General features: G+C 38.6%; 1 protein-coding gene and 1 long non-coding RNA gene across 7 annotated transcripts; one reads left to right on the plus strand and one right to left on the minus strand.

The window, feature by feature from the left end:
- Positions 1–585: 585 nt before the first annotated feature.
- On the minus strand, positions 586–9,512 carry TMEM126A (transmembrane protein 126A). 5 transcript variants are annotated; one of them, XM_069564861.1, is made up of 6 exons: positions 9,156–9,275; positions 8,035–8,169; positions 6,276–6,374; positions 2,540–2,733; positions 1,365–1,479; positions 586–821 (listed from the first exon to the last, which is right to left on the minus strand). In XM_069564861.1, the coding sequence occupies exons 3-6, from the start codon at positions 6,365–6,367 to the stop codon at positions 629–631; spliced, it is 594 nt and encodes a 197-aa protein (XP_069420962.1). In that variant the 5' UTR covers positions 6,368–6,374; positions 8,035–8,169; positions 9,156–9,275; the 3' UTR covers positions 586–628. The 5 variants fall into 5 exon arrangements, with proteins under 5 accessions (XP_069420962.1, XP_069420959.1, XP_069420960.1 ...); XM_069564858.1 differs by lacking the exon at positions 8,035–8,169 and having other exon boundaries at positions 9,225–9,512; XM_069564859.1 differs by lacking the exon at positions 8,035–8,169 and having other exon boundaries at positions 6,276–6,409; positions 9,225–9,353.
- Positions 9,439–19,354, plus strand: LOC138426384 (uncharacterized). Of its 2 annotated transcripts, XR_011251629.1 has the most exons (4): positions 9,439–9,581; positions 12,971–13,047; positions 18,533–18,685; positions 19,222–19,354. It is a non-coding gene; the product is annotated as an uncharacterized lncRNA (long non-coding RNA). The 2 variants fall into 2 exon arrangements; XR_011251628.1 differs by lacking the exons at positions 18,533–18,685; positions 19,222–19,354 and adding an exon at positions 14,416–18,364 and having other exon boundaries at positions 9,453–9,581.
- Positions 19,355–20,600: the final 1,246 nt, after the last annotated feature.

The raw sequence follows: 20,600 nt of genomic DNA on the forward strand, positions 1-20,600 counted from the left end.
CTGATACTTCAAAAAACAAAACTAGAAATAGGAAGAACATGGCTACTCTTTCAGGGCTTGATGTCAGGTGCTTTAACACTGAACTACCAGGGAAGCCTATCATTAGGACAGCTTGAGCTAAGCCTGAATAATCTTCTGGCAGGAATACTGGAATTGATCACTGTGAGGAATGAGTTTTTGTTGTTTTTAGCTGACCAGGGTTTGAAGTGTGGCATCTTAACCAGTAGACTGCTAGAGAAGTCCCAGGAATGTTTTTAAATATGTTCTAAGAATCTATGAATAATACCTAAAGAAAACTGAATTAAAATGAATACCATTTCTGTAGTGTGTTGATACCTCTCCACCCCCTACCCCCCATTTTCACTCCTGTTTGGATATGAGGTTTTTAATGAAAACTGCTGTATGGGTTTTTCCTGTGTTACAAACCAAAGTGCTTAATATAAAGGAGCAGAGCAAGTGAATGTGGGAGAAGTATTGGGAAGACGAGGAAGTTAGGTTCTTACCTAAGTGGACAGTGTTGAATACTGTAGATCCCAGAAATGTACCTTATGTACAAGTCTCTGTTTATTCATAATCAGATGTAGGTTATTTTTATAGTTTTATTTTTGTGTACAGATTTGGTTAACAATCACTCAATTTCTAGGCCAGGTTCTGGTAACTGAAGAGCCTTTATAAGTAGTTTATATTGTCTAGACCCGAGGTATGCAGCAAACCCAGTCTGGAGCAAAATGGGAAATAACATCTTTCTAAAGACAGGCTTAGAAATCCTAATCCAGTAATTTAAGATGTTTCCTTTCTCTGGTAGCAGGGCTGAATTATACCTGTAAGAAAACATTGAGACAGTTCACTAGAAGAGATAGTTATATTAAGTGATAAATTTATGTACAACATATATTAATTCCAGAAGTCTTAAAACTAGCTTAGGGTATAGATTAAGGTAATAGCATTCTCTTCAATGTCTGATAGTCCTAAAAACTAGCCTTTTGTTTTGTCCTTTTTTTCCCCCATTTCACCTCTGGAAGCTCATAGGTTGTTTGGTACAAGAGTTCATCAGAGAATAACTGAGTTATTTTGGCTTATAGCTACACATTTTCTGATAGAATTTTCTTTTAGAAGAAGTACACAAACTCTTAAGAACATTACGCATAGTCACAGTAGTACTATTTGCAGCTTTATGTTTCAAACCTGAACCTCACACCCAAGAGGTTAGATAAATTTCCAGAAATGTTTTCAGATTCTTGAAAAATATTCTTTGATTACTTGGAAAAAACAAGGCTCATTAATGCTTTCAAATCAAACAGGTAACATTCCCTAAAAAGTAGAGTGTACTTAAGTTTTTCAGTAATTATGGAAAATAATCCTACCTAGCTGCTAGGCCACCATTCAGAGGGATAGCCAAGAAAACAGGGTACAGGCCACCAAAAACAAGACCAACCAATCCGCCTCGTGTTATGGTGCATGTTTCACAATGCAGATCACCTAGGAAACAAATTAGTTCTGCAAATGGATATTCAAGCTAACACTTAAAGAACTCAAGGTACCCTTATATGTATCACAGATGGGCAATTTTCAAGCAGTAATACAGCAAATGTATTTCTACAAGGCATGTTAAAAGGTATACATATGGATAATTAAAACGAGTAACTGATAAAACCATTTTAGGGAAAATTCCCTAATTTGTTTTCTATTTGAATATAATAGTCTGCACTGCCTCTAGTTTTCTTCATTTGTATTAGCAAACCTGGGCTAGTATTTTTGTCTTTAAGAAACTTTTTTAAACCCATGGGAAATCTGTTTTAACAATTTAATTCATCTTAAATTTTTTACATTATATAGTCTGCTTTTATTTTTATAAAATTATTCATTTTCAAATTAGTACATGGTGCTAGAAAGTTAACTTATGTTTTCACTCATTCTGTTCACTTCATTGTTTCCCTGCATATCAAGATTCTTTGCACAGTGATCTTGGGGATTCAAACAAAATACTCATCCAATTTAAACAAATTTGAAGTAGCCCTTAAGAGAATTTAAGTGGACTGCCTCCTTCCCTACTACCACCTGTGGTAATTTTTTTTTTGGAAGTCATAAATTCTTTCATGATTTAGCTGTACTTGGAGTACTCAGCAAATACTGTGAACTGTCCAAAGGGAAATCAAGTCTCCATGTATTTGATAACTATTGTACATACACACATTTGGTGCTTTTTGATTTACTACATAAAGTCTTGTTCCCATGTTAAGGAAGTCAACATTTTTTTAAAAGTTTCCAAGTATTTCTTACTAAGCACTGTGGGAAAGATAAGTTAGGTAAAGGAAAGTATTTAGCATTACTGTGTATGTATCTATTTTACTTGTTTGGTAGACCATGCTAATATGAATTAATTGCTGCGTTACAGAGGCTAGCAAGGTTCAGTCTTACCCAGCCGAATCTGACAGATGTACGCACGTCGTGACTACCTTAAATCATATAGCTACTTTAAGGATTGATGTAAGGTGCAAACTGTATACCAACGTGAACTTACTGGTGAAATAGAACTTACCTGTATTCAAAGGTAAACTTACAAAACCTTTGTAAGATAAATTTGCTGTCAAAAATGGGATCACTGCCATTGGTAAGCCAGCAGCTATACGAGCCTGTGTCACGTGTAAGATGCGTCGAAAAAGGCTATTTGCTATTAGGCCACAGAGAGCAGCATTAAGTCCAACATAAGTTGATCCATTTTCAAGCAGATTCCTGAATGGGTGAGAAAAAACAGTAACTTTTTGCTCTATCGTGTATGTAGGCTCTCCAAGAACAATTCCGGCATATGTTACAGAACTTAACCAGGATTTTAGGATCATATTTATATCTTACAGCTCTGTAAAACAAACCTAAAATCATTGTTTTACGTAGAGATTTTTATTCTGAAAGGTTCTGAATTTGGCAACACATTAAGGATGCAGTGGAACAATTTGTTTTGTGATTTTGTAAAAGGTATGGGAATTCCTCCTGCCCCGGGACCCCTATATAGCAGGGAAGAGCTTCTGAAGAGTCTGACTTAGATGCCTTTCTAGGCTCCTACAATGCCCAGTACTTACTTCCTGTAGCACAACACATTATAAAGTGGTACTGTCTTATCACAGATTTACATGTTAGCCTTCCCAACTAGCCTGTAAACAACTTGAAGACTGGCTACAAAGATACAAGTATCTTGGTTTCAATAGCACCTGACACACAGAAGGCATTCAATAAGGTGGAATTGATGTTTCCTATTAATCTTGAAGCATTGGTGTCAGGGTTAGGGGGTGGAACAGTACTGACATTTAAGGGATCCTCAATGCTAGGCAATTCACAAGAACGCATTGAAATAAAAATGATGTTTTGGGATAGTAAATGGTAAAACTGGTTTTTAAGCATGGTATGTATAAGTTTTAAAGTGCACATTCCATCCATTCTTTAGTTTCAGGGGAAAAAACAACCCTAAAACTGCTGAATATTGAAATACTCCAATTCAGACTCTTCTGAGAGTTTTAACTACTGTTTTAACTCTTTTACCACCTGCCTTGCCCCCTATAACACAGGCATTTCAGTTTCTCAATTTTCTTATTACTCTTAATTAGCCAGACTAACCATACAATACCCTCTCTCACTACTATGGTTAATTAACAATCTTAAGACAGCTTTTCTAGGAATTCCTAATTGAGCTTTCTACATTGTATAAGATATTACTTCTCTTACTGGTCACTTTGTAATCATAATGGTACTTGGCATTTCGTCACTGAGCACCTTACTGCATACAACACACTTGGCTATGAAGGTACAAAATTGTCTACCTTCAGTGTTTTCATAGTTTATTACTGGAGACTGAAAGATACATAAACTTGAAATTTAACAGAAGTGTACTAAAACAGTAATGGCAGTACAAAGAGGGCAGTTTAGAAACTTAGGGTACATAAGACTATTTGTGATGAGGGCCTGGAGAACTACCAAACAGTAACGACATAAAGAAAAGACCTGTATGTTTTTGTGGGAGCTAAGGGAGTGGGAAACTTAAGCATTTCCTCTAAAATACTGTTATTTTCATAATAATACTGTGAAATACCTATTATCTTCATTTTTAGTCATGGGAACAAATACTAAGATAAATAACTTGCCCATATATGTAATTATTATATGCATTATAATATGTTGATATATTAATGTTGCTGCTTCTAAGTTGCCTCAGTCATGTCTGACTCTGTATGACCCCATAGACGGCAGCCCACCAGGCTTCCCTGTCCCTGGGATGCTCCAGGCAAGAATGTTGGAATGGGTTGCAATTTCCTTCTCCAATGCATGAAAGTGGAGAGTGAAGTCGCTCAGTCGTGTCCGACTCTTAGCAACCCCATAGACTGCAGTCCACCAGGCTCCTCCATTCATGGGATTTTCCAGGCAAGAGTACTGGAGTGGGGTGCCACTGCCTTCTCCATATTAATGTTAAATATTGAAAATTACATAAATAAGTCCCTAAATATATTAAGGAGTGTAACTGGAATATGAATAGCAAAGTCTGCTGTCTCCCAACTAGATTTTAATTTCCTGTGGCTTAAAGTCATGTTGTTTAGTTAATAATTCAATAGAAAATTGTTATCTAGCAGCGCCATACCTGGTCACTGTTCCCAAAAAGTTTCTAATACAAATTAGAAACGTGAACTCAGGATTTTTTTGGAAAGATAAAAAATAACTAGATACATGAACAAATGAAATATAAGATCAGAAATAAGTGGCAATGAAATTTGTTACATGAAATTATTTTGTAGATTAGAAAGTGAAGTGTTTGATATTCAAGCCTAATACACTTAAGAACTTTTCAGATAACAAACCCATACCTGGGAAATCCCATGGACAGAGGACCCTGGGGGGGCTATAGTCTATGGGATTGGAAAGAGTTGGACATGACTTTATCGATGAAACAACAACTGATAATATAAGAAAGGATTCAAACAGAACTAGGATACATAAAATAGAAACAGGAAAAATAGGGAACAAAGGAAAGATATGGAGGTGCTGCCATCTGCCCTGCTTAGGTGCCAGGGCCTGAACACAGTTTACTTCTAAACTAAATCTTGCTTTGCAGTTCTAGCTCACTTTCCCATTGCTTATCCTAATTTGGTGAAAGTCCCAATAGCACATCCCACTTCCTTCTCTTCAAGGCTGTCACACCTACCCTTCTTTGTGTTAGTCTTTGTGGCATTCCCTTCCTTACTGGCCTGGAAACATGGGTGCATATCTTTTATTTGCTTAAAAAGGTTTTTCTATTTACCTCTGGAAAACTGTGTATGTGTGTATGGTAGTGGGGTAGGAGAGTTGGCTATACAGCTTAAAAAATCTCACTAAGTTCTTATTACTGGCCTTGGGTTTAGGTTCTCCCTTGTTTAGCTGGTGTCAGCAAGACTGGAATTTGTACAAGATAGTAAGATTATACTTCCAAAATGTATTTCAAATCCATCCTTTTTTTCACTTCAAACTGCCACCACCATTCCCTGGGATTACTATGCCAGTTTTTCTACTGTTGGTCTTACTTCCTTTTCTCTCCTACCTGAAAGAAAACAACTGGAATGTTCTTTGGAAATGTTAGCTGGGTCATTCCCTGCTCAAAACTCTGTTTCTTCAACCTTATGCCCACTTCCCTTATACTTTAGCAACACTGGTTCCTCAAATATGACAGACTCTGCTGTCCTGTCGCCTGTGCATATGCATATGCCATTCCTCCTGATTTTCAGTTTAAATGGAATGTTAGAGTGGCTGCCTCCGAAGGAGATCTAAGAACATTTTGTAGGGACTGCAAATCATTCAGTGTTGTCTTCAAAGATCAGCCTGTTTCCTATATAAATTAATAATATCTCAATGACCTTTTAGCCATGATCCCATTTCTCTGAAATTTCTTGTCCAGCTATGTGTGTTACACAGCACTCTCAGACTGGTAAATACAATGAATTGAGTGTGGTAAGAGTGGTAATGAACTGAGAAGACAGTTTTAAAATCTAAAATTTTGTTATTTAAATTAGTCTATAAATAAATACATTTGTCCCTACTCTAAGCCAAATGGAATAACTGAGAACTATTAGATGTCCAAAGAAATGAATTTTAGCCTTCAAGTAAAATGGCTGATCTCTCTGGACCTTGTCTTTCGCATCAATGCAAGAAAAATCTCAGTTTCTTTCTGATAGTGTATGTTATTTATAGTCAAACTAAATTGAATCAATAATGAAAATCCACCTGATACAATTTTTTTTAAGTATAAGAAGGGATCTTACCTTTCTGCTTCTGGGAGTTGGTTAATTTTTCTGGCTATGATATCAATTAAGTTCTCCTTGATGATAGTACCATCTGGTTCATGATTTTCCATCTTGAGCCTTAAATTAAAATGTCATTTTTCAATAATGTGTATCTATAGAAAAACAGCAAAAGGGCTTATAAAAGCCTTCTGAAGACCATAAATATTAAAAAAAAATTAGCCATAGCTTAATTTCATAATCATCAATTTGATTATGAAACTGATTAGCATAAACACCTCTGCCCCCAAACTGCCACAATTCTATATTGTGGATGACAACACATGAACCAGAACGTGGATGACAACACATGAAACTTTCAGAAAACACAGAACATTTTTGTGACCCTTAAAAATATTGTAAATCTGCAAAAAGCACTAACCATAAAATACATAAAGTTAATTTTAAACTAGTATTAACCAGTTAAAATGAGCTCATTCATAGATACCATAAAGATAAGTCAGTGGTAGAGAAAATGTTTGTAATGTAACTGACAAAGGAGTCGTCGTTGGTACTCAGAATATGTAAAGTACTAGAAATCAATAAGAGAAAGGCAACCAACTCAATAGAAAAATTGACAAAGGGTGTTAACAGGCACTTCTCTTTGCAACCCTATGGCCTGTAGCCTGCCAGGCTCTTCTGTCCAAGGGATCCTCCAGGCAAGAATACTGGAGTGGGTTGCTATTTCCTCCTCCCAGGGATCTTCCCTACGCAGGAGCTGACCCTGTGTCTCCCATGGTTCCTGCCTCCCAGGTGTATTCTTTACTGCTGAGCCACCAGGGAATCCTGAATTTGAAATTGTAACAAAGAGGAAAGCCAAACAGCCAAACAGCATATGAAAATATGCTTAACCACTATAATCAGGGAAATAGAAATTAAATTTCAATTACTGGTAAGAATGTGGGGTAAGGGAAACTCATATGCTGCCGGAAGCATAAATTGTATCCAATTTGGGTACAACTGGGCTTACCTGGGGTTCCCTTGGTGGTGAAGAATCCGCCTGTAATGCAGGAGACCTGAGTTGGGTAGCTGGGTTGGGAAGATCCCCTGGAGAAGGGAAAGGCTACCTACTCCAGTATTCTGGCCTGGAGAATTCCATGGACAGAGGAGACTGGTAGGCTATAGTCCCTGGGGTTGCAAAGAGTCTGACACGACTGAGCGACTTTCATTACAACCACTTTGGAAAAGAATTTGTTATTTAGTAGGTAGAAGACACTTGCAATTTCACCTCTACCTTAGAGCAGAGGTCAGCAAACTTCTCTAAAGGGCCAGATAGTATATTTTAGGCTTTGTGGGTCACATAATGGTCTTTGTTGCATACTTAGAAAAACAAAACAATTTTAAAAATTAAAAAATATAAAACTCATCCTGGCTGGCTGCAAAGAAACAAATGATAACCTTCCTCTGGTCCACAGGCAGGTAGTCTGTTGACCTAGGCACTAGTTGAAGTGAGTAAGAGAGTAAGGGAATGGGTGAATGATGAATTTTATCCTGAAGATTTAGTTCATTAGATTTAGCTCATTATATTTCAGGGCAGCAGAGTTAAGAAAAGCCAAAGTGCAGAAAGAATGTAATACATTATTAAGTAATTTTCTTGGTTCACTATTCATTTGCTAGAATATTAATTTATAATACTAACATTTTACTGGGTAGCCATTAGATGCCTTGGGAAATGTTGAGTGCACTGAATTTCATAGCCTTCGTTAGGGCTTCGCTGATGGCTCAGTGGTAAAGAACCCACCTGCTAAGGCAGGAGATGTGGGTTTGATCCCTAGGTGGAGAAGATCCCCTGGAGGAGGAAGTGGCAACCGACTCCAATATTCTTCCCTGGGAATCCCATGAACAGAGGAGCCTGGCAGGCTACACAATGTAGCAACTAAACAACAAAGTTCAAGTTACCCTAAGTACAGTGCAGGCTTGGAAATTTATGTCTAGGTTTCCTGGACTCAAACTTTTTGAGGGCCTTGGTTACTATAACATGATAGGATCTCTGATCTACAGGAACGCTGAATAGTTTTGTGTTGGCGGGGTGGTGGAAAGAGAGATAAAAATCAAATTAAGTATATACAAGGTGTACAGTGTATATGTCTGAAATGTTTCCCCAAAAAGTCCCACCAGTGGCACCCCACTCCAGTACTCTTGCCTGGAAAAATCCCATGGATGGAGGAGCCTGGTATGCTGCAGTCCACGGGGTCGCTAAGTCGGACATGACTGAGCGACTTCACTTTCACCTTTGGCTTTCATGCACTGGAGAAGGAAATGGCAACCCACTCCAGTGTTCTTGCCTGGAGAATCCCAGGGACGGGGGAGCCTGGTGGGCTGCCGTCTATGGGGTCGCACAGAGTCGGACACGACTTAAGTGACTTAGCAATAGCAATATCAATGCTATCACTAGTTTCCTGTTCTATGCTCTGCATACTGCTGAGGTTTCCGCTGTGAGCTAGCCATTTCTAAAGTGTGGCTATTAAAAGTCACCCTTAATCTGGTCCGCAGTAGGTCACTGTGTGTATCCTGGTTATTAATAATATTTTCACACCTAAGATAATCAATGCCACGTTTAAATATTACAAACATTTCGAAAGCCTTTTGCATTAGTTATCTAAGATAGCTCACGAGACAGACAATGAGGAAAGTGGGGCCGATGAAAATTATATTGGGCCAAGGTCACCCGGTAAATTGGCAGTAAACCTGGGATTAAGTTCAAGCATGGGTTTCCAACCTCTTCCCCTCCCCCGCCCCCGCCGCCAGATGCTTAATTTAAATATAAGATATTTTCTTCTAGGGTGGAAAGTATAGGGATGGTCGGACCGATGGAACCGACTCCCCTCCTCTCCTTGTGACTCAGTCCTGGGATCTCATTACCACGCTGCGGCAGAACAGCGCTGGGCATCTCTCAGTCCCCGCGGCGCCCCACTTCCCGAGCGCTGGTACCTTACGCGCTCCTCCGTGCAGCCGCGGCCTCCGCGGCTCTCCCCTGGCCCCGCGAGGGTTCACGCCACGCTCCGCTCGAGTCGCCCGGACGCGGCCATTTTGAGCGCCACGTGACCTGTCGGAGGCGGGCGCCGGGTCGGAGCCGGCGGCGGATTGGGTTTCCGGGGCCGAGGCTGCGCTCGGCCTTCTCGCAAGTGGGCGGTGCTGCGCCTCAGAGGCCAGAGGTTTGGGTAACGCGGCGGGTACCGGTTACAACCTGTGTCCGCTTCTCAGGATACGGACTGCGGAAATTGTGAGATTTCAATGTGAAAACTGAGTGACCTGAAGCCCTTTCCCATTCGTTGAAACTCTTAGTGGGTATGTTACTTAAAATTTCCTGGCCAATAGTTTACACGTCGTGTACTGACATATATATATATATATATATATATGAAATTGCACAGCCCTCGGCATACGAGATAGGTCGTCGGTTAAAACGAAGTCTAAAATTACCTGAGATTTCTTTGCTGCATCGATTTTCCGTTCTCCTTTGGATCTTGAGCTCCTGGTGCGTTTTGGTTGATCATGCCACCATAATCTGAGCGCCTGAAGAGCAGCAGGAGCTTGTTTTCTCTGTATTGTTTATGAAAGGAGGATTAGGTGAATGAGGCGAACGAAAAACTAGAGCGCGAGAGTCTTGTGGCTCCATCAGTCAGGACAATTGAGGACGAAAGTCTTGAACCAGACCTCTGAAGACCTCTGTTTCCTGTCTCCTCGCATTCTCTTTCCTCACTTACCAAACAGGAGAGGGGCTCTTTCCTCTATTATAAAGCAGGAGGAGAAACAGTCTCATTGGTTATTTTGTAAAGCTGTGAGGATCCTGTTAGAGCTCTTGTAGAAGTTGTTGGGAAAATAATTGAGCTTTATCTAAGGAGAAAGTGGTATTCAAGATAAAGGCGGGGGGGTGGGGTGGGGGAAGGACTTCATAGGAAACCTGAGCAGAAGACCTCTCCCCACTCCCTTCGCTGAGAGGGCTTTTAGTTCAGACGCTCAGTCGTGTCCGACTCTTTGCGACCCCATGAATTGCAGCACGCCAGGCCTCCCTGTCCATCACCAACTCCCAGAGTTCACCCAAACTCATGTCCATCGAGTCGGTGATGCCATCCAGCCATCTCATCCTCTATCGTCCCCTTCTCCTGTCCCCAATCCCTCCCAGCATCAGTGTCTTTTCCAGTGAGTCAACTCTTCCCACGAGGTGGCCAAAGTATTAGAATTTCAGCTTCAGCATCAGTCCTTCCAATGTACACCCAGGACTGATCTTTAGAATGGTCTGGTGGGATCTCTTTGCACTCCAGGGGACTCTCAAGAGTTTTCTCCAACACCACAGTTCAAAAGGATCCATTCTTTGGCGCTCAGCTTTCTTCATAGTCCAACTCTGACATCCATACATGACCACAGGAAAAACCATAGCCTTGACTAGATGACCTCTGTTGGCAAAGTAATGTCTCTGCTTTTGAATATGCTATCTAGGTGGGTCATAAATTTCCTTCCAAGGAGTAAGTGACTTTTAATTTCATGGTTGCAGTCACCATCTGCAGTGATTTTGGAGCCCAGAAAAATAAAGTCTGACACTGTTTCCACTATTTCCCCATCTATTTCCCATGAAGTGATGGGACCGGATGCCATGATCTTCATTTTCTGAATGTTGAGCTTTAAGCCAACTTTTTCACTCTCCTCTTTCATCAAGAGGCTTTTGAGTTCCTCTTCACTTTCTGCCATAAGGGTGGTGTCATCTGCATATCTGAGGTTGATATTTCTCCTGGCAGTCTTGATTCCAGCTTGTGCTTCTTCCAGCCCAGCGTTTCTCATGATGTACTCTGCATAGAAGTTAAATAATCAGGGTGACAAGATACAGCCTTGACGTACTCCTTTTCCTATTTGGAACCAGACTGTTGTTCCATGTCCAGTTCTAACTGTTGCTTCCTGATCTGCATATAGGTTTCTCAAGAGGCAGGTCAGATGGTCTGGTAAAATTCTTTCAGAATTTTCCACAGGTTATTGTGATCCACACAGTCAAAGGCTTTGACATAGTCAATAAAGCAGAAATAGATGTTTTTCTGGAACTCTCTTCCTTTTTCGATGATCCAGTGGATGTTGGCAATTTGATCTCTGGTTCCTCTGCCTTTTCTAAAACCAGCTTGAACATCTTGAGAAGGCTTTATCTACTGTCAAACTGTCGCTTGTCAGTGAACCAGAAAATAAAAACAGGCCCTCATATATGGAGGTGAAAAGCGGGTGTGCATCCCAGCTGGAAAGTTTCCGAGGTAAATGAGAAAGTTTGGGAAAACCAGATTGTGTGTGTGTGTGTGTATGTGTGCGTGCATGTGAGCGCGTTTTCCCTCTAACACTCTATACTCTTATTCCAATGTCATTTTCAATTGTTTGAAGCTAATTTGAAATTAATAAGTGTGTGTGCTGTACAATATCTGAAGCAAGCCATTCTAGAGTAATAAAAGCAATTTTGTACATTGAGATTTTATTAAGAAACTGTTCTTTCAAGACAGGATGAAGTGTCAAATTTATTAGATTTATTGTCTTAAATTGTTCATAGGTTTTCTTTTATTTTTCTCTAAAATTTGTAGTGAGGCCACATTGCTTTCTTATTATTGGTCATTGTAAAGTGGTTTGTAATTTTTTAAATCTTCTCAACTAGTTTCATATTTAATTGATTTGTTTGGTTTGCTTTTTTCTGTTTTCAGTTTGATGTATTCTGCTCAGTTCTATATTTTTTCCTTTCTTATTCCTACCTGAGATTTAAATTGGTCCTCTTTTTGTGATTTCTTGAGGAGGAAGCTGAGATGATTGGTGTGAAATCTTTTTGTACTCCATATGTGAGTTTAATGCTATGAATTTCGCTCCAAGTACTGCCTTAATTCCCTGGTGGCTCAGTGGTAAAGAATCTGCCTGCTAATGCAGGAGACACGGGTTTGATCCTAAAACTGGGAAGATCCCTTGGAGAAGGAAATGGGAACTCACTCCGGTATTATTGCCTGGGAAATCCCGTAGACAGAGGAGCCTGGCAGGTTACAGTGCAGGGGGCCCCAAAAGAGTTGGAGACAGCTTAGTGACTAAACAACAACAACAGATTTTGAAACACTGTTCACTCTTTTAGTTTAGTTCCAAACACTTTCTATATTCTCTCTGCTATTTTCTTTGACCTGTGAATTTCTTGGAAGTGTGTTACTTTCCTAATTAGTTCAATTTTTTGAGTACCTTTCTGTTATTGATATCTAATTTTATTCCACTGTGGTGAGAGAATATACTTTGTATGACTTGATCCTTTTAAATTTATTGGTATTTATAGCCCAGATTCTGGTCCATCTGTGTAAATGTTTCATGTGATTAAAAAGAATGTTTATGCTGCTGCTGTGCCAAATTTTCAAAAACATCAATACCATAAGTTGATTAATAATGAAGAATTCTTTATTCTTTCTGAATTTCAACCAACTTTTTCTATCAATTATTGAGAAAGGTTATTGAAATCTCTATTATAGGAATTGTTGTATTTCTCCTTTCATTTCTATCAGCTCTTCATGTTTTTTTTGAAGCTTCATTATTATATGAATAAACCTTTATCTCTGTATAATTTGAAATAACCTTCTTAATAATTGGTAATATGCTTTGCTTTGTACTTTATTTAATATTAACATAGCCACTCCAATAACTTTTCTTTCTTTTTTTTTTGTTCATACCATGTGGCATGCAAGTTCTTAGTTCCACGACCACGAATTGAACCCTGTGCCCCTTGTGCTGGAAGCATGGAATCTAACCACTGGACTCCCAGGTAGGTCCTTCCAATAACTTTCTTTTGATTAGTGTCTAGTCAAGGCTATGGTTTCTCCAGTGGTCATGTCTGGATGTGAGAGTTGGACTGTGAAGAAAGCTGAGTGCCAAAGAATGGATGCTTTTGAACTGTGGTGCTGGAGAAGACTCTTGAGAGTCCCTTGGACTGCAAGGAGATCCAACCAGTCCATCCTAAAGGAGGCAAATCCTGGGTGTTCATTGAAAGGACTGACGCTAAGGCTGAAACTCCAATACTTTGGCCACCTCATGTGAAGAGTTGACTCATTGGAAAAGACCCTGATGCTGGGAGGGATTGGGGGCAGGAGAAGAAGGGGACCACAGAGGATGAGATGGCTGGATGGCATCACGGACTCGATGGACATGAGTTTGGGTAAACACCAGGAGCTGGTGATGGATGGGGAGGCCTGGCATGCTGCAATTCATGGGGTTGCAAAGAGTCGGACGTGACTGAGCAACTGAACTGAACATGACATAGTTTTTTCCCATTGTTTCACTTTTAATCTATTCGTGTTTTTATGCTTAATGTAGGCTTCTTATAAATAGTATATAATTGGATATCGTTTTTTAAAAATCGAAATTGACAGTTTCTTACTTTTAATGAAGAAGGTGTCTAGCCATTTATATTTAAAGTGATTTTTGTATTCTAGGGTCATAAATCTATCGTCTTGCTGTTAATATTTGTTTTCTATTCGTTTCATATGTTCTACATTCCCCTTCGCTTTCTTCTGCCTTTATTTTTTGAACTGAATATTTTAAAATTCTATTTTATTTCTCCATTGGCCTATTAGGTATAATTCTTTTAGAAAATGGTAACAGTTGATTTAGCATATACTGTCCACCTTTCTATTAGTTTACACAGGCTACCAGGAGAGTACCACAAGCTTTGTGGCTTAAAATAACAAACTTATTCACTCACTATTTTGGAGGCTAGAAATCTGAAATCAGTGTATTAGCCAGGTTAGCTCCTTCTGGAAGTGCTGAAGGACAGTCTGTTCTATGCTCCCTTCCTTCTGGTGGTTTCTAGCAATGCTTAGGGTCTCTTCACCTGTAGAAGTATTGCCGCAATCTCTGCTTTTATTTTCATATGGTGGTTCTCTTTGTGTCTTTGTGACTTACTGTGGCCTTTCCCTCTGTGTATGTCTGTGTACCCAAATTTCTCTTATTGTGTAAGTGGACACCGTTGGTTAAGCATTCACCCTAATCCAATATACCTCATTTTAACTTAAATCTTCAAAGATGCTAATTCCAAATAAGGATACATTCACAGGTACTGGGGACTAGAACTTGAAAATGTATTTGGGTAGGGGGTCACAATTCCACTCACAACAACATCTTTAACTTGTCACAGTCCATCTTATCTGCCTCCTGAGAAATCTGTATGCACGTCAAAAAGCAACAGTTAGAACCGACATGGAATAACAGGCTGGTTCCAAATTGGGAAAGGAGTACGTCAAGGCTGTATATTGTCACCCTGCTTATTTAACTTCTATGCAGAGTACATCATGAGAAATGCTGGGCTGGAAGAAGCACAAGCTGGAATCAAGATTGCCAGGAGAAATATGAATAACCTCATATATGCCAAATAACACCACCTTTATGGTAGAAAGTGAAGAGGAACTTGCTGAAGGAGCTTTTTGATGAAAGTGAAAAAGCAGAGTGAAAAAGTTGACTTAAAACTCAACATTCAACAAATGAAGAACACGGCATCCGGTTCCATCACTTCATAGCAAATAGATGGGGAAACAATGGAAATTGTGAGAGACTTTATTTTTGGAGGCTCCAAAATCACTACAGATGGTGACTGCAGCCATGAAATTAAAAGACGCTTGCTCCTTGGAAGAAAACTATGACCAACCTAGACAGCATATTAAAATATTAAAAAGACATTACTTTGTTGACAAAGGTCCATCTAGTCAAAGCTATGGTTTTTCTAGTAGTCATGCATGGATTTGAGAGTTGGACTATAAAGAAAGCTGAGCACCAAAGAATTGATGCTTTTGAACTGCGGTGCTGAGGAAGACTCTTGAGAGTCCCTTGGACAGGAAGGAGATCCAACCAGTCCATCCTAAAGGAGATCAGTCCTGAATATTCATTGGAAGGACTGATGCTGAAGCTGAAACACCAATACTTTGGCTACCTGATGCGGAGAACTGACTTATTGGAAAAGACCCTGATGCTGGGTAAGACTGAAGGCAGGAGGAGAAGGGGACGACAGAGAATGAGATGGTTGGATGGCATCACTAACTCGATGGACAAGAGTTTGAATAAACTCCGGGAGTTGGTGATGGACAGGGACGCCTGGCGTGCTGTAGTCCATGGGGTTTCTAGGAGTTGGACACGACTGAGCGACTGGACTGAACAGATCTTCAAGTGATATTTTACCACTATACAAGTGAGAAAGTTACCATAGTATACTTTCATTTCTTCTCAGTCTTCGTATTATTGTGGTCATACATTTGCTTCCATACATGTTATAAACTACACACCACATAACCATTTTTTGATATCAGTAGTGATTTGTCTGTGAAATAACTTTAAAACTAAGAAAATTTATATTTATCCACATATTTTCAATCTCTAGTGTTTTTCTTTTTCTTTTTTTTGTAGATTAATTTACATCTGGTATCATTCTATGCAAAGTATTATCTTAGAAAGCAAATCTTGGTGGTGAAATCTTTTGCATTTTGCAAGTCTAAATAGTATCTGGCTCTAGTTTTAAAAATTGTGGTAAAAAACCATATCACTAAATTTACCATGTTTTTCACCTTAAAGTGTATAGTAGTGTTAAGTATGTTCACATTGTTAAGCAATATATCTCTAGAACTTTTTCATTTTGCAACCCTGAAACTCTGTACCCACTAGATGATAATTACTCCTCTTCACTCCCCTCAGCCCTTGGTAACCACCTTTCTGCTTTCTGTTTCTATGAGTTAGACTACTTTATATACTTTATGTGAGTGGAATCATACATTATTTGTCATTTTGTGACTGATGTATTTTATTTAGGATAGTGTCCCTGAGTTTTATCCCTTTTATAGCATGTGACAGGATTTCTGTTGTTTTTTAAGAGTGAATAATATTACAATTTGGGCTCCCCTGGTGGCTCAGACAGTAAAGAATCTGCCTGCAATGTGAAAGGCCTAGGTTCGATCCCTGGGTTGGGAAGATCCCCTGGAGAAGGAAATGACAACCCACTCCAGTATTCTTTCCTGGGAAATCCCATGGACAGAGGAGCCTGGCAGGCTACAGTTCATGAGATCACGAAGAGTCAACACAACTGCGCTACTAACACTTTAACTTCACTTTCAGTATTATAGTCTATGAATATATGTGTGTGTGTATACATATATCACAATATCTTTTTAAAATTATTTATTTTGACCGTGTTGGGTCTTCGTGGCTGCATGTAGTTTGTTTGCTGTGGTGTGTGGGCTTCCCTAGTTGCTACTCATGGGCTTAGTTATGTGGGATCATGGCATCACCGACTCAATGCACGTGAATTTGAGCAAACTCTGGGAAACAGTGACGGACAGAGAAGCCTGGCTTGCTTCAGTCCATGAGGTTGCAAAGAGTTGGACATGACTTAGTGACTGAATGACAGCAATATGTCCCTGTACAGAGATCGCCCTGGACCCCCTACACTGGGAGCTCAGAGTACTGGGCCACCCGGGAAGCCACTGCACCAGTCTCTTTATCCATTCTTCTCTTGGTGGGTGTTTGCGCTGCTTCACTTGGTTGTTGTGAATAGTGTTGTCATGGATATTGGTGTCTAAATATCTCTTCACCATCTTGCTCTGAAGTCTCTTGAGCTATATACCTGGAAGTGATGTTGGTAAGAAAGTAAATCTTAGAAGTTCCCATTCCTAGAAAAAAAATTATACATGTACGTGGTGATGGAGATTACCTAGACTTATTGAGGTAATCATTTTGAAATATATACATGTATTAAATCATTATGTTGTGTACCTGAAACTAATATGATGTTGTATGTCAATTGTGTCTTTTTTAAAAAGCTTTTTAGCTGAAATATAGTTTACAATGTTTCAGATGTACAGTGAAGTGATTCAGTTATACAGTGAAGTGATTCAGTTATACATATATAATAAATACATACATGCTCTTTTCCAGATACTTTCCTACTGTGGTTTATTACAAGGTATTGACTGTGACTCCTTGTGCTCTGCCGTAGCTCTTCATTGTCTGTCTGTCTTATATATAGTAGTGTGTGTCTGTTAATCCCAAATTCCTAATTAATTCCTCCCCTTCTTCCCTCCTCGGTAACCGTAAGTTTTTATGTCTGTGAATCTATTTCAGTTTTAGAAATAAGTTCTTTGGATCATTTTTTTGGATTCCACATAGAAGTGATATCATATGATATTTGTCTTTCTGTTTCTGACTTTACTTAGTATGATAATAATGATACTATCAATTTTGTTGTAATGAAAAAAGAAACCAAAATGTAAATACATGATTAAAACTTTGTCTTTTACCTTAAAATATAAATACATAGGAGTTTCTGTGTACCAAGAGGGAGAAAAATAAAGACTGTTTTTGTCAGCTGTGGTGAATGTGACTTGTATGTAACTCGCCATACAAAGGGTGGAGCGTCAGAGGAGTGGTAAGTCTTGCAGTTGGATATACTCAGCAAGGACATACAGGAAGGTCCATGGTGCTTTGCCTCTACCAACAGTGACGTGAATTGGTTCAAGTACAGTAAAAGGGATTTGGTTTATACTAAACAAAGTGAATGTATGTGGATTGAAATTTGAGTGACTTTAGTTATACCTATTGATGAAACAGACTTAAATTTAATTTAGTGTAATATATACTGACAGAATATATTTGAGTAATGTACATATATATATTGAATAATCTTGAAAAAAGAGTACAGTGTTTAATTTCCATATATTTGTGGTTTTCCTATTTTTCTTCTACCATTTATTTCTAGTTTCATTTCATTGTAGCCAGAGGAGATACTCTGTATAATTTCAGTCTTCTTAATTGTGTAAAAGCTTGTTTTGTAGTTTAACATGTTATCTGTCTTGAGAATGTTTTAATATTTTGATTCTCTTCTCATTTTCCTTTGTATAAATTATAAAGGTATTTTCTTTGTGATAACCATTGTAATGACATGAAACATCTTAAAATTATAATAATTTATTCTAAACGGATACTTCAGTTTCCTGTAAAATCTCTCCTCCTCTATATCTCTGCCTTTCTCATTACAGGCACACCTTGGAGATTGTGATTTTTGTTCTAGACCACCTTAATAAAGCAAATAAAGCAAATCATTCAAATTGTTTGGTTTACCAGTGCATATTAAAGTTACATTTACACTGTATATAGTCTATTAAGTGTGCAATAGTATTATGTCTTTAAAAACAATGTACATGTCTTAAAAATACCTTATTGCTGAAAAATGCTAACCATCATCTGAGTCGTCAGTGAATCATAATCTTTTTCAGGTAAATGGTTTGAAATGTTGCAAAAATTACTAAACTGTGACAGACACGAAGAGAGTAAATACTGTTGGAAAAATGGTGTCTGACTGGTTGCTACAAATCTTCAATTTGTACAAAACAAAGTATCTACAAAGCACAATAAAGCAATAAAATGAGGTATGCTTATATATGTTATTGATGATATAGTTACTTCTTTTATATTACATGCCATTAACAAATTTACAACAATTTTTATGCTTTTGTATCTTAAATTCTATATTAGATTGTAAAGTGATTTACACATATACATTATCACACTACAGAATACTTACCTTTACCAGGGAGTTTTATACTTTTGTATGGTTTTGTGTTGTTGCTTATAGTCCTTTTGCTTTAACTGGAAGGATTCCCTTCAGCATTTTGTAGGGCAGGTCTAGTGGTAAGGAACGCCCTCAACTTTGGTTTTTGTAGGAAACTATTTCTCCTTTGTTTTTTGAAGAACAGTTTTCCAAGTTATACTATTCTTGGTTGGCATTTTTTTCTTTCAGTACTTTAAATATATCATCTTACTCCTTTCCAACCTACAGAGTTTTCACTGAGAAATCTCTTAGAATCTACTAGTAGCTTCTTTGTACGTAACAAGTTGCTTTTCCCTGGCTGTTTTTAAGATCCTTTGCCTGTGACTTTTGACAATTTGATTATAATGTCTGTAGATTTGCAAACTGGCCCCCACACAAGGAGGGCAAGGAGAGACTGGTGAATGAAGCAGACCACTTCATCTTGGTGGGTGGCAGTTTTATTAAGCAAAGGAATTTACATACAGGGCTTATCTTGGACAGCTACAAGGTGAGTAGATCTCCACACCACCTGTCAGAATCTCTAAATTTACAGAGTGGCCTTAACTGGGTTCAGTCATATATATGCTATCTGGATGGTCTCAACAACACTGCTGTCTCAAGGCTGTGTCCTCATAAATGGTTCCTACCATTTTCAAGGGCAGAATGAGCGTTCTAAGGACAGAGAGTGGAAGAGAAGCCATTTTGCCCTGATCCAGCGCTCTGGTCAACCAGTGGTCATATCTTCTTGATTTTCTCTTTCAGCAACATCTCTCATTGCAAATCCCTTTAGATTTTTCCTAACTGGAGTTTCTTGATATCTTGAATTTGTATGCCCACTTCCCTTCTCAGATTTGGTAAGATTTTGACCATTATTTCTTTCTTTCTTCTCCTGCTAGGATTCACATTATGCATATATGGTTCCATTTGATAATGACCCCAGAGTGTTTTATGCTGTCTTCATTTTTCATCATTCATTTTTTTTCTTGTCTCCTCTGCAATAAAAACAAAGAAAAAACTAAACAACTTTTGCAGTCAAATGCTTTACCCTTGAGCTATACGCGCCCCCCCCCAAAAAAAAAAAAAACTTTTGGAAGTTATGTCTTCCACTGATTATTTATTCTGATTTCTTGCCTTTGCTTTTGAGTCCCTTTAGTGAATTTTTCAATCTAGATATGTACAGCATTCTTAAGTTCTAGAATTTCTGTTGGTTCTTCTTCATAGTTTCCTTCCTTTGCTGATTTTCTCATTTTGTTCATTGCATAATTTCCTGATTTCAGTTAGGTGTCCATGTTCTCTTTTAATTCATCGAGTATCCTTGTCACAATTTTTATTTTTTTGGTAATGAATACATTTCTGTTTGTTTCATTAGGTTAGTTTCTGGAGATTTAATTTGTTCCTTTAAATGTGCCTCTTTTCTTGTTTCTTTGTATGGCTTGTTACTTTTCGTTGGGACTTTAGCATTTGAAAAATCAGGCATCACTCCTGGATTTTTCATTCTGCAACTGTATAGGGAGAACTTTTTCCACGTAGCCTGGCTCGTGATTCTGGAGGCCACTCAAATATTTTCTGGGGATACATACTCTCTGTGCTTTAAGAAGTTTGCTAATTCTTCTTGAAAACTCCTGCTGGAGGGTCTCTTTGATACTGTGGCCTCTTTGGTGCTGTAGTAAGCTGCAGCTTTGGATCTCTACCTAGTCTGTCTGGTAATGGAGACTGGTGCACACTGATGGTTGAGTTCTTAGATATCCCTAATC

Source organism: Ovis canadensis, chromosome 21 (assembly GCF_042477335.2).
Source record: "Ovis canadensis isolate MfBH-ARS-UI-01 breed Bighorn chromosome 21, ARS-UI_OviCan_v2, whole genome shotgun sequence".
Classification (NCBI taxonomy): Eukaryota; Metazoa; Chordata; class Mammalia; order Artiodactyla; family Bovidae; genus Ovis; species Ovis canadensis.